The sequence below is a fragment of the Gekko japonicus genome, unplaced genomic scaffold (genome assembly GCF_001447785.1).
Source record: "Gekko japonicus isolate JY-2015 unplaced genomic scaffold, Gekko_japonicus_V1.1 scaffold2363, whole genome shotgun sequence".
Taxonomy (NCBI): domain Eukaryota; kingdom Metazoa; phylum Chordata; class Lepidosauria; order Squamata; family Gekkonidae; genus Gekko; species Gekko japonicus.
The window spans coordinates 192,210-206,253 of NW_015163158.1; the positions used below are offsets into that span (position 1 = coordinate 192,210).

The 14,044-nt window shown below is 47.7% G+C and overlaps 1 protein-coding gene across 1 annotated transcript in view; it reads left to right on the plus strand.

The window, feature by feature from the left end:
• Nucleotides 1–10,672, plus strand: part of LOC107106859 (zinc finger protein 726-like) — a 22,968-nt gene extending 12,296 nt beyond the window's left edge. The window contains 5 exon segments of the mRNA XM_015407076.1: nucleotides 3,197–3,245; nucleotides 3,488–3,561; nucleotides 3,792–3,918; nucleotides 5,070–5,189; nucleotides 7,977–10,672. Coding sequence (XP_015262562.1) covers nucleotides 3,197–3,245; nucleotides 3,488–3,561; nucleotides 3,792–3,918; nucleotides 5,070–5,189; nucleotides 7,977–9,769 — 2,163 coding nt within the window. The 3' untranslated portion in view covers nucleotides 9,770–10,672.
• Nucleotides 10,673–14,044: the final 3,372 nt, after the last annotated feature.

Genomic DNA, 14,044 nt, shown 5'->3' on the forward strand with positions numbered 1-14,044 from the left:
GATGGTTTGTGATTGATGGCTATTGGGGGGGGGGGGATCTGCAGATCTGTCCTCGCAGAGGAGGGAGAGCTTGTACCTGATTAAAACTTGGTCTTAAAGGTGCCACTGGACTGTTTTGGGCTGGGGGAGGGGGGGGTGCTCTGCAGCTTACCTGGCTGCTTCTTGCTCTGACTGAGGCCTGCTGGGAGCAAGGGGTGGGGCTTGTTGCATGTGGCCGCCCCCTGGGCTCCTTACTGCCGAGCTCTGCTCCTGTGCGCTCCTGCAGGAAATGACCCCTGTCTGTCCCTGATTTCAGCCTGCTCCCCCCAGGGTTCCTTCTGGGAGCATCATTCTTCTGTTTCTTCCAAGGCTGAGAATCTCAGGATATCTGCCAGCCACCTGTCTGCATATTCCGATATCCCCACGAATTAGGAAATTCTGTATTGCTTTGTTTAGAGAACTGATCTGCCTCCCCTCCAGAGAGAGCAGCCCAAGGGAGTTCAGAACTGAAAAAAATAAAACCAAAGAAGCGACAAAAAACATAACAGCTAAACCCAGTTGAGTCCCCAAACCAATTTAAGCCAGATCCGAGGCATAGGAAACGCTCGAGGTGGCTTAAGCCAGTGAGCCCAGCCAGAAGCTTCTCCATAGCCTCAAGGGCATTCTATAGAAAAGACCTCCGGATCAGCCCTTCGAAGCAAGAAATCAGGCTCGTCAATTCTGAGTGATTAAATCCCTGCAGATTTGGAAGAGGAGGCTGGGAGAGACGGCAGGGGCTTCTAATGCTACAGGGTCCGCCCTCCAAAGGAGTCTCTTTCTCCGGGGGAATAGATCTCTGCGGTCTGGAAATCAGTTGTAATCCCGGGAGATCTCTAGGCTCTGCCTGGAGGTTGGCAACAATAAAAAAAGCAGGTGAGGCCGCGTGGGTGGAAATTTCCCTTCGCTTTCCCACGGTCTCCCGTCGCTCCCCAGTCCTGGCCTTTGGAGGGAGGCTTGCAAGGCGAGTTTCTCTCGAAGGGTTAAAGGAAAGAAGTCCCCCTTCCTAGAGGGGCTTCAGAGGAGGAAGCCCACGTGACTCGCCACGGCCCCGCCCCGCTGGGATTCATTCCGTTGGGAAAACGTTACCTTGAAGCGGCCCAGTGACGTCACCGGCGTGGCAGCCGGCGGAGGCAAATGATCCATAGGTCGTAACATATGGTTTCCTTTGCAAGGTTTCCTTTGGCTCTGGAGAGCCTCCATCTGCGACTCTGGCTGCTCTCTCGGGGCTCTGCTGCAGACCAACCCGGCTGCCCTCTGCACATGGGCAGAGTTGGCCCTTGACTTCATAGAGGGATCTGAGAGAGGAGGAAGGTGATCCCTTTGTCCAGGTGGAGACTCTTTGGAAGAGGAAGGGGGGGGGGATGAGCGGAGAGCCGGACCCAGCAGATGCAAAAGCCAGGAGAGGCCCTGATATCTTGGAGGCTGGGAGCAGAAGGGAGCTGTGGGAAGGAGCCCTGCAGAAGAGCCTGGGGGACAGCGCCCTCCCTCCAGATGTGCAGCGCCAGCTGTTCCGGCAGTTCGGCTACCAGGAGGCGGAGGGGCCCCGGGAGGTCTGCAGCCGACTCCACCGTCTTTGCCGCCAGTGGCCGAAGCCGGAGAGGCGCAGCAAGAGGGAGATGCTGGACCTGGTGGTCCTGGAGCAGTTCCTGGCCGTCCTGCCCCCGGAGATGGAGAGCTGGGTGAGGGAGTGCGGGCCGGAGACCAGTTCCCAGGCGGTGGCCCTGGCAGAAGGCTTCCTCCTCAGCCAGGCAGAGGACAGGAACCAGGACCTGCAGGTGAGGGGGGGGGGGGTCACAGGATATGGCCAAGGTGGATATGTCCTTGAAATACATGTGCATCTTGTCTCACTAACGTTTTAGGTTTCTTTTTGGGGTGGACAAGGGTGACCCAGTTGTTACTACCTTGCCGGACCAGGGGAATGCTGTAGACATAGTTTATCTTGATTTCAGTAGGGCTTTTGATAAGGTTCCACATAATAGTCTTGTTGGCAAATTGGTAAAATGTGGTTTGGATCCTATGACTGTTAGGTGGTTCTGTAACTGGTTGACAGATCACACCCAAAGAGTGCTTGTGAATGGTTCCTCATCCTCTTGGAAAGGAGTGACAAGTGGAGTGCCTCAGGGATATGTCCTGGGGCCTGTTTTGTTCAGCATCTTTATAAATGATTTGGATGAAGGGATAGAGGGAATGCTTATTAAATTTGCAGATGATACTAAATTGGGAGGGGTAGCAAATACGGTAGAAGACAGTGTCAGGATACACGATGGTCTTGACAGGCTGGAAAACTGGGCTAAAACAAATACAATGAATTTCAGTGGGGATAAATGTAAAGTTCTGCATTTAGGTAGAGAAAATTAAATGCATAATTGTAGGATGGGGGAGACCTGTCTTGGCAGTAGTTATTCAGGGTGGTGCAAACCAGGGAGGACTGTGAGGCACTCCAGAGGGATCTCTCAAGCCTGGGTGGGTGGGTGTCAACGTGGCAAATGGGGTTCAGTGTGGGCAAGTGCAAAGTAATGCTCATTGGAACCAAAAATCCTAACTATAAATACAGGTGGATGGGATCCAAACCTGCAGTAACTGATCAAGAGAGAGGTTTTAGAGTCGTGGTAGGTAACTCAGATTGAAGGTCAAAGAAGACGGGGATGGCAAAGGATGAGACGGTTAGACAGTGTCATAGATGCAACGAACATGAAGTTGAGCAAACTTCGGAGGACGGCAGAAGACTGGAAGGCCTGGCATGATCTGGTCCATGGGGTCGCGAAGAGTCGGACTCGACTGTGCGACTGAACAACAACAAAAGGTAACTCACTGAAGATGTCAATTCAGTGTGTAACTGCAATAAAAAAGGCAAATGCTACACTGGGGATTATCAGGAAGGGGATTGAAAGCAAACCAGCCAGTATCGTAGTGCCCCTGTATAAATCAATGGTGCGGTGTCATTTAGAGTACTGTGTATAGTTCTGGTCACTGCTTCTCAGAAAAGACACTATAACATTGGAAAAGGTGCAGAAAAGGGCAACTAAAATGATGAAGGGGATGAAACACCTTCCCTGTGAAGAGAGGTTAAAGATGGTAGGGTCTTTTGTATCCCAGCTTTTTGGAGACTCTCTCCAGCCTGTTTCCTTTTCCTTGTCTCATCAGTCTCCTCTTTCTGGGGTCCCCGCTTCTGTTTCAGGTGCAGGAGGAGATCACGCAGGAGGGTTACACTGGAGCAACCTTTCCAGGTAAGGCCTAAAGGGGTGTTTCTGCCTTGAGTGTGGGTGGGCTGCTTTTCTGCCCCCCCCCCCCCTCCACTCTGGCTCCTCAACTGAAAATATCCCACATCAGTCCAAGGAATTCTGTTTCTGAACCAGCATCCTGAGATATCCCCATGAGCCGATATACAGAGGATATATTTTCCCCAGTCATCAAGGAACAGAAACGGAAAGGACAGAATGTCTTTCAGGTATCCTTATTTCCTTCACAGGTGGTGCCACGAAACCGGTGATATATTCTTCGCCATCGCTTTGTGACAAAGCAGCTTCTGTGAAGCCAGAGCAGGTAAATGTGGCACTGTGAATCATGCCCCTGGGTACCTCCCCCTACCCCTCCCTAGGCCTGAGAGATTTTTCCTCTTTCCTTTCACTGCTGTCCTGCTCACTCAACAGAAAATGGAGGTACCTCATAATGGTCTGAATGCTCCAGCATGTAACTTTTTGATTGACCTTAAAGGGAAGGAATTGCTACATTGGTGTGAGGAGAGAGGGCATTCCTTTTTTGTGTCTTTTCAGGGTCTGGTGACGTTTGAGGAGGTGTCTGTTCATTTCACAGAGGAGGAGTGGGCTCTGCTGGACCCGGACCAAAGAATCCTTCACAAGGAAGTCATGGAGGACAATCGTCAGGTTGTGGCTTCTCTGGGTAAGGCTCCCAGTCCCTTGATTCACAGGTGCTGAAGGGACAAATGGCTCTTTGTAAGGACTGTGAGAGGTCTCTTCTCATAGGGACTCTCATTAGGAGACTGGAATGGATCAGGTCCACACGCAGGCAAGGGAGAGACTTCTGCATGCATAGTGAACTCCCCAAGTATTAGTTTCTAAGCTAACAGGAGAGTTTGTAAACTAAAAAAAAACCCACCCCAAAACATTCCTCTAACGGGCCATTGAGGATTGGACAGATTAATGGCCATGGAAAGCCAAGGGGGCAGACAGCCAAAAGGGAGGTTTTTCAACTGGGCTTCCTCATGGGCTGTTCTGAAGGCCCTTCAAGGAAGGATGAGATAAAAATAACCTACATAGACAGAGGATTCAGATTAAAGAGTAGCCTACACTGACAGAGTAATCAGATTGAAAACATTTTTTTAAAAATTAGAGGTTGTTAGTAAGTGTTTTGGGGAACCATCACCAAAGTTTGGTGTAGTGGTTAAGTGTGTGGACTCTAATCTGGGAGAACTGGGTTTGATTCCCCACTCCTCCACTTGCACCTGCTGGATGACCTTGGGCAAGCTGTAGTTCTGGCACAGCTGTCCTTGAAAAAGAGCAGTTTCTGCCAGAGCTCTCTCAGCCCCACCTACCTCACAGGGTGTTTGTTGTGGGGAGGGGAAGAGAAAGGAGTTTGTAAGCTGCTCTGAGACTCCTCTGGGTAGTGAAGGGCAGGGTAGAAATCCAGTGTCCTCCTCCTCCTCCTCCTGCTGTTCTGGTAGGACTCTAGTGTCTCTTCAAAAGGAGAGGAGCCCTTAGACAGCTGCCCTTTGTCAGACCCACATTAGATGGTGTCAGACTGGGATGCTGGATCTTTTGTGCCTTTGAAGGGGGGCTAAGACCCTGTATCCTGGTTGCGTCTGTCTGGGCTAAGGCTTCCCTTCACTGTGCAGAAGTTCCCTTCTTCTCCATGTTGGACCACTAGATCCTTCCGGTCTGAGCAGTAGCACCTTAGTTTCTGATTGCATGCATGTTTCTGGAGTTTACAAATTTGGCATTCCTTCTTTTCGCCATTATAGGCTGGTTTAAAATCTGCATGTTCCTTAGAGTTGGGACGTGTGGTGGTCACAGGTCTATTTCTTTCCCTCAAAGAAAAACTTCTTCTCGATCCTGATTCCATATCCACCGTGGAAGAAGCAGGAGATCAGCTTTTCGAAGACCCAGAAGGAAGAAAGAGATCAACAGATCCGCCTCCTTTTGTGTCGGAAGAGGGTAGGACTTCTTTTGGGATTGTTTTACCTAGTAGAGAATGGAATGATTTTGCAAGAGTTTTCTCAGATGTGAAAGAGAAGCTTAAACAGGGACGAAATGGCTGGCTTGTTTGTACCTCAGTTTGGGGGGGAAATGTTTATTCAGTACTCTGCTTTATTCAACAGCCCCTCTTTTAATGAAGCAGACTACAGAACACCTTTAAAAAGATAAAATCCACTCTCACTTAAAGCCCAGCTGAAAAGCCATGTTTTGGCCTGGACCTTCAAAGATAAGAACATAAGACAAGCCCTGCTGTTTCAGGCCAATGGTTCATCTAGTTCAATATTCTGTTTCACACAGTTGCCAACCAGTTCCCTGGTGTTACCTTATGGACTCAGGGCTATTTTTGGGCAGGAACGCACAGGAACGGAGTTCCGGCTGGCTCCTGAGTTGGCCACACCCAGCAGGAACTCATTAGCATAATAGGCCACACCCAGCAGCAGAAACTCATTAGAATTAGCTACATTAGGGGTGTGTGGCCTAACATGCAAAGGAGCCCCTGCTACAAAAAAAGCTCTGGGTTTTGACAACAAGGTAAACAGAATAAGAAGCAAAAGGTGGGTGTGGCTGGATGACGACACTTCTGGTAACATGGGGGTGCGGCCTAATATGCTAATGTGCTGTGCTGTCAGGGGTGTGGCCTAATATGCTAATGTTTCTGCTGTGGGGTGTGGCCTGTTATGCTAATACGTTCCTGCTTATGGCTCTGGGATTCAGAGATTTAGTGCCTCTGAATCTAGAGGTTCCCCTCAGTCACCATGGCTAGTAGCCACTGATAGACCTCTTCTCCAAGAATCTAATCCCCATTTAAAGGTGTTTATTCCACATCTGAATCACTCTCTGTAAGATAGCACAGTAGGCTCCAGGTATGCTTTGAAGGGGCCACAACTGAAAGTGCCCAACCTCTTGTGCCCACATACCATTACATGTAAGGGCACAGACAGTAGAGTTTGGGAGACGGATCTTAACTGAGGGGACAAGAGTATGGCAGAAGGCAGACCCTCAAGTACTTCAGCCCCATTTAGCACTTTGAAAGTCATAACCAGCGCTAAGGAAGGTTCCCCAGGTGGTCCATCTAAAGCAGTAGTATCTCTTCCGACAGGCAGTGGTGCTTCACAGAAGAGGGGGATGGACCTGGGTTGTGAAGATCTCTGATCATTCTCCCCAGTTATCCTGTTCCTCTTTTAAGAAGTGGAAGCAGGGTTTCTGAGGGTATTCCATTTACCCGCACAATGACCCTGTGATGCGGAAAAGGCTGGGAAAGAGATTGGCCCAAGACCACTCCAATGCACTGTACAATTGGGGAGCTCACCTTGGGTTCCCATAATTTGAGTGCAAAACCCTGCTCCACCCTGTCTGTCCAGCAAAAGCTGTTCTGTGATCTGTTTGAATACAGGAGGAGATTTGCCAGATGTCCTCTAGTCCAGCCTCCCATTTCCCAGAGTGGCAAAGTAGATTCCCTGAAAGGTTTGACAAGCAGAGGAGGAGCCAAAGCCTCCCCTTGGGATTGCCCTGCTGGCAACGAGCCTTCAGAGAGTTACCTTCGCTAAAATGGAGGTTCCAACTGAGTCCCCTTGCCTCTGATGGAACTACCCTCCAAGGAAGAATCAGAAGCCGATTAGTACGTGACAGGATTTGTCTCCCTTTTCAGTAATTTCAGTCCTGTCATTATCGAAAGCAGTTTCCTGCACTGTGCAGGAGGTTGGGCCAGATGACCCTGGAGGTCCCTTCCAACTCTATGCTTCTATGACTTCTTTCTTTGATAGTTTTCTCAAGACTGAGAAACCTGTAGAACACTTCAACCTTCCAGGACGTTCCATAGGTGACCTCAAAGTAGCGGTTTTATTGCAAAGAAACTTCAGGAACAGAATGGAAAGGAAGATTGCTGAATTACAGGTTACTCGGACCCCGCCCGCCCCCCGGGACTCAAAAGGGATATTGGTTTCTTATCTCGCTACATATGCTAAACTCATTCAGTCCTTATATCTGTATTCTCACCAAGAAGGACTATACATCCTCTTTATTTTAGTGTATTTCTTATTTGGAATAGTAGATTGGAATAGTGATTTTAATGTGATGCAATGAATATTGGAATGTATGTCATTTAGAATGGTAGACTGAAACGCATTTCTCTGGGCTGGTGAGAGAGGATACATAACAACTGCACAACCAGTATTAGAATGTATGTCATTTAGAATGGTAGATTGAAATGCATTTATCTCGTCTGGTCACAGAGGACACGTAACAATTGCACGACCAATCACCCCACCTCAAAGAAAAGGATGCTGTTAGTTACCACCATGCTTGAGAGGAGACGAATGGAGCATAACAATAGAGTCTCCGTTAATTACTCTTAGCCCTTCACAATTAAGAAGGATACATCACTCTCCAATTTTAAGATATTTATTTGCTTCTCTGTGTTTCCCCCCTGGAATTGAATCCAAACAAATGGTGACCATGTAGACTTAGCTTGTTATTCTTGTTTATTGTTTGCATTTGTTAAAACATCTTAATGATGTTAAATGGTAACCGTATAAATTAAGCTTGTTATTCCTGAATCTGATAAATAACTTCATTATGTTGTATGCTAATTTACTGCCCACCCTCTGCCTATATGTATGGAATGGTAAATTCCATTTCATTGTATGTGAGGAAGTGTGCGTGCACACGAAAGCTCGTACATTTTGACTAAAACTTTGTAGGTCTTAAAGGTGCCACTGGACTCATGCTTTGTTCTCTTTATTGCAGAGGTTGATGGTCCTCAGAATAAGTCCAATGGAGAACCACAACAGTTCTTGGTGGAGGAAAAACAGAAGAGAAGAAACACTAAAACAAAACGGAAGAGGGGAGATGAATCATCTTCTTCTCAGGGTGGGGAATCCCAGGTATTTGATACAAACTGGGGAATCAACACAGGGGGGAAACCATACAAATGCTTGGACTGTGGAAACACTTTTGGTCAAAGTGGCGCCCTTACTGCTCATCGACGACTCCACACAAGGGAGAAACCATATAAATGCTTGGAGTGTGGAAAGAGCTTTGCTTTGAAGGGAGACCTTACTGGCCATCAACGAATCCACACAGGGGAGAAACCATATAAATGTTTGGACTGTGGAAAGAGCTTTGCTCGGAGTGTCAACTTTACTACCCATCGACGTATACACACTGGGGAGAAACCATATAAATGCCTGGACTGTGGAAAGAGCTTTGCTTTGAAGGGAGACCTTACTGGCCATCAACGAATCCACACAGGGGAGAAACCATATAAATGCTTGGACTGTGGAAAGAGCTTTGCTTGGATTGTCAACTTTACTACCCATCGACGTATACACACTGGTGAGAAACCATATAAATGTTTAGAGTGTGGAAAGAGCTTTCGTCGGAGTGACAACCTTGCTGTCCATCAACGAATCCATTCAGGTGAGAAACCATATAAATGCTTGGAGTGTGGAAAGATTTTTGCTCGGAGTGACAATCTTACTGCCCATCAACAAATCCACACTGGAGAGAAACCATATAAATGCTTGGAGTGTGGAAAGAGCTTTGCTTCGAAGGGAGCCCTTACTGCCCATGAACGAATCCACACAGGGGAGAAACCATTTAAATGCTTGGAGTGTGGAATGAGCTTTGTTCGGAGTGCCCATCTCACTGCCCATCGGCGAACCCACACAAGGGAGAAACCATATAAATGTCTGGAGTGTGGAAAGAGCTTTGCTCGAAGTGACACACTTATTACTCATCGACTAAGCCACACATGGGAAAAACCATATAAATGCTTGGAGTGTGGAAAAAGCTTTGTTCGGAGTGACAAACTTAGTGCCCATCAACGAATCCACACAGGGGAGAAACCATATACATGCTTGGAGTGTGGAAAGAGTTTTACTCAGAGTAAAGATCTTTCTATACATCAACGAATCCACACTGGGGAGAAACCATATAAATGCTCTGACTGTGGAAAGAGCTTTGCTCAGAATTCACACCTTACAGCCCATCGACGAGTACACACTGGGGACAAACTTTATAAATGCTTCGATTGTGGGAAGAGTTTTGCTTGGAAGCGAACCCTTATTGGCCATCAACAAATCCACACTGGTGAGAAACCATATCAATGCTTTGACTGTGGAAAGAGCTTTCATCGAAGTGACAACCTTACTGTCCATCAACGAATCCACTCAGGGGAGAAACCATATAAATGTTTGGAGTGTGGAAAGAGTTTTGCTCGGAGTGACAACCTTACTACCCATCGACAAATCCACACAGGCAAGAAACTATATAAATGCTTTGAGTGTGGAAGGAGCTTTGGTCGGAGTGCCCATCTTACTGCCCATTGGTATATGCACACTGGTGAGAAACCATATAAATGCTTGGAATGTGGAAAGAGCTTTGCTAGGAGCGACGTGCTTATTGCTCATCAACGAATCCATACAGGAGAGAAACCATATAAATATTTGGAGTGTGGAAAGAGCTTTTCTTGGAAGGGAGGCCTTACAGGCCACCAACAAAGCGACACAGGAAAGACAAATAAATGCCTGGAATGTTGAAAGAGCTTTGTTTAGAGCTGCACCCTTGCTACTGATCAACATATGCACACTGGGGAGAAATTATATAAATGTTTGGAGTGTGGGGAAAACCTTTGTTCAGAAGGAACATCTTGTGAAATACCAAAGGAAACACACAATAGAAACGATATAAATGCCTGGGGTGGAGCCTAGGGAGGGGACAGACCTCCGTGGTGTTTCATGCCATGCAGTCCACCAAATGTAGAGGCTGTTTTCTCCAGGGGAGCTGATCCCTGTAGCATGGAGAAAGAGTATTCCAGAAGCTCTCCAGGCTCCACCAGGAGGATGGCAACCCCAGGCAGAGCTGCTTATCACTCTCCCCAGAATCGCATTAAATATTGTGAGGGGGCATACTTCTAGTTTCAAATAAACCCTTCCACCTGTAACTTTCTTTGGAGTTGCCACCGCAAGTATATACTTCCATGGTCAGCTTGCCATTATTTGAGTTTTGAGTGCATTCTTTTCCAAATTCCAGCCTGCTCTCCCCTCACCTCAGCCCTGTATTCCTTCTGGGAGCTTCATTCATCTCCCTTTTTCTTCCAATGTTCAGAATCTCCTTGTATTTGCTTGACACCTGTGGGCATAATCCGATATACCCCCTCAGTAGGAAATCATTACTTTGTTTAGAGAGCTGATATGCCTCTTTTCCCGAAAGCTGCACAGGAAACCTCACAATTCAAACAGTAAAACCCAATAAGCAATTAGAAGATAAAACAGCTAAAACAAGTCGAGTCCCTTAGATAGGAGCCTGGGTGGGGGAATATGTGTGTGTTTGTTAAAGGTACAAGAAGGCCTAGCGAGAAAGAGAGAGAGGGTGGCACATGTGTATTATTCAGCTGGGACTCTGATATCTGTAAATGCTGTTTTGTTTTTCTTTCCTAGAAGTCAGCCCTGTTGAATAAACTTGAGTAAGTTTTTGGGTAGACCTATATAGGACTGCTTTCTTTGTTTTGTATTGTGCTATCAGGAAACACAATAGGGATCCTACTGTAAATCCTATTGAATAGACCGTATGATCTTTCATGCTTTCAAATAAAGCGTATAGCATATAAAATTGTTTTCAGTTACCACCACAAATACGTACTGCAAAGATCAGCTTGGCTATTATTTCAGTTTTGTTCGCCCTCTTCCACTATTTCCCCTTTCCCCTCCCACCCATACCCCTCCGTGATTCTCCCTGGATCTTCACTTGTCTACCTTTTCCTTCAATTGGTGAGAATCTCCAGGTCACTTTTAGCCACCTGTAGTCATGCTCTGATTTCTCCATTGGTTAAAAAGTCACTTACTGCTTCATTTAGAGAATTGATATGCCGCCTCTCTGGAGGCCTGCTCAAAGCAGCTCACCACTAAAGAATAAAACCGAACTAAACTGGCAATTATAAACAAGCCAGGAGACAAAGTCTGCCTAAAGTGAACCTTGAGTAAAGGTAAACGTTTCCCTTGCTCGAAAGCCAGTCGGATCCATCTCTAGGGGGCAGTGCTCATCTCCGTTTCCAAGCCGAAGAGCCAGCGCTGTCCAAAGACTTTTCCCATGGTCATGTGGCTGTCATGACTAAACTCCCAAGGTACAAGGAACACTGTTACCTTCCCACCGAAGTGGTACCTATTTATCTACTTGCAATTTCTTACTTTCGAACTGCTAGGTTGGCAGGAGCTGGGGCCAGAGATGGGCGCTCACTCCATCTTGTGGCACTCGGGCCTCGAACTGCTGAACTACCAACCTTCTGGTCTAAAGGATATCCGTAAAGCGTCCTCAGACCAAGATAATGCCTTAAATGGAGACCCTTGGTTAAACTCTTGGGTTAAAAGAAACATCTCTCTTAAAGGCAGCAGGAGGCCAAGGGTGACCCGTTACTCTGGAGAAGTTAATCTGGAGTGAGCAGAAGAGAGACTAACTTTAAAACAGTTATGAGAAGTGGTTTGAGAGAGGTTTTCCTGTTCCTTCCCACAGTGTGCACACACCGGTTTCCCTCTCGCCCCCAGTCAAATAGACTTGCAGGGTTTTCAGAAATTACCCACACCCTGTTTATTCCAGGGGAAAGCAGGATAGTGCTCTCCTGTACCAGCAGAGGGACGGTGGCTCAGTGGCAGATCACTGGCTTTGCACAATATGACAAGGCCATCATAACTGCCAGGTCCACTCACATTTACAACTGGGCAATCCAGCTGTGCTGCAGCTGATGTGATTAAGGGCAGAATTCCACAGTGTCCTCCTGGATTGATTTCAATATGAGTCTGGATAGTGATATCAATTCCAGTAGACTCCAGGCTGATCCAGAGGTGTGGCAACCCTACACAGAACTTCACACTTTCAATAACAACATGTCTCTTTGGCAGCTGCAGTCCCCTGTGAGTGCAATACCTTGTCTGTTCTCTGTCCAAATCTCTAGCTTGAGGTCTTTTCTTAAACTGGAGATGTCGAAGATTGAACCTGGTACTCTCTGTGTGCCAAGCCAATGCTCTGCCACTGAGCCACGGATCCATTTGTCTGAACGAGGGGGAGAACACAGGACTGCCGTCAGTCTCTCTGATATATGCTGAGTAAATGATGACACCCCCATTATACTGCCAATGGCACTGCACTGTAAAGTCCGCTGACCAAGAGGGTTGAACTGTTTGCAAACAGTGAAGTGGCAGTGAATTGGCTACATGTTCTCAGCTGGTGAACAGAAAATGAGCTGAACTGGTCAGTATTCAAGTTTGGCTACCGTACAGGGGGAGCTGTTCTGACACAGCTCTACGTTAATGTCAGACTATAAACACGCTTCACACACTCGGCCGTAACCTTGCTTGCATTTCAGCAGAACTGGGTTTGATTCCACTTCATGTATTAGTGACCAAGATCCTAAGCAGGAAATTCTTTAGTCAGTGGTAGGGCTGGAAAGAGAGCTGCAAGGAACCTTGGAAGTCATCTAGCCCAGCCTGTGTGTCACTGTAGGTTCAGGCAGCTATGGAGCATTCTCAGGTGGGCCTCGTAGCCAGGTTCTGACCGGACATAGATGTGCTTAGCTTCCCCAGGGTTGCTACATCAGCCTTTCCACCATACCCTTAGAATGACAGGCCAAGAAGAAGTGGGCAGGGAAGAACTGGATCCATAGACAGTGAGGGCTGACTCCTTCCCATGCATATTTGGGAGGGCAGGAACACCTCCTCTCCCCACCCCAAAACAAGCCACACAACTCAGAACAAAAAGTCTCCCCTTGGGGAGGGAGCAGCACAGCCAATGCCTGGGAAATGCTGTAAGTGGCTGAGACCATTGAGCCTGGCCAGAACAACACACAAGAAACAGTTGAAGCTGCCCTATACTGAATCAGACGCATGGTTCATCAAAGTCAGTATTGTCCACTCAGACCAGCAGTGGCTATCCAGGGTCTCAGGCAGAGGTCTTTCCCATCACCTACTGCTTTGTTGTTGTTCAGTCGCACAGTCGAGTCTGACTCTTTGAGACCCCATCCTGCTAGATCTTTTTAATTGGAGATGCCGGGGATTGAACCTGGGACTTTCTGCATGCCAAACAGATGCTCTACCATTGAGCCATGGCACGCCCCCCCCCCCCACTTCTCCACATCCTCAAGGCAATTTTGTGGAATAGAATATGGTATGTATAAAGCTCAGGATCGTGCCTTAGAGGCAAGAAACATAAGAACATAAGAGACGCCAATGTTGGATCAGGCCAAAGGCCCATCCAGTCCAACACTCTGTGTCACACAGTGGCATGGTTGCCAACTCTGGGGTGGGAAATTCCTGGAGATCAGGGGGTGGGGTTTGGGGAGGGACCTCAGTAGGGTATAATGCCATAGAGCAGGGGTGTCGAAGTCATTTGTTACGAGGGCTGGATCTGGAATAAATGTCACTTTGTTGGGCCAGGCCATGCGTGTAACACAAAGTACTCTCTAGTACTTTGTGTTACATTTTATGGCATGCACGGCCTGGCCCAACAAAGTGACATTTATGCCAGATCTGGCCCTCCTGACAAATGAGTTCGAGTTCGACACTCCTGCCATAGAGTCTACCTTCCACAAGAGCTGCTTTCTCCAGGGAAACTGATCTCTAGTCTGGGGATCAGTTCTCATGCCAGGAGATCTCCCGTCTCCACCTGGAGGAGGTTGGCAACTCTCAAACAAGCAGAGAAGGCCAAGTGGGCAGGCAGAAGCCCCTTTCCCCTTTCCCACAGTCTACAGTTACTCCCGAGTCGTGACACTGGAGCGACGCTTGCAGGGCAGATGCTTCAATTTGCACATCTCTTCAGGCGAGGCG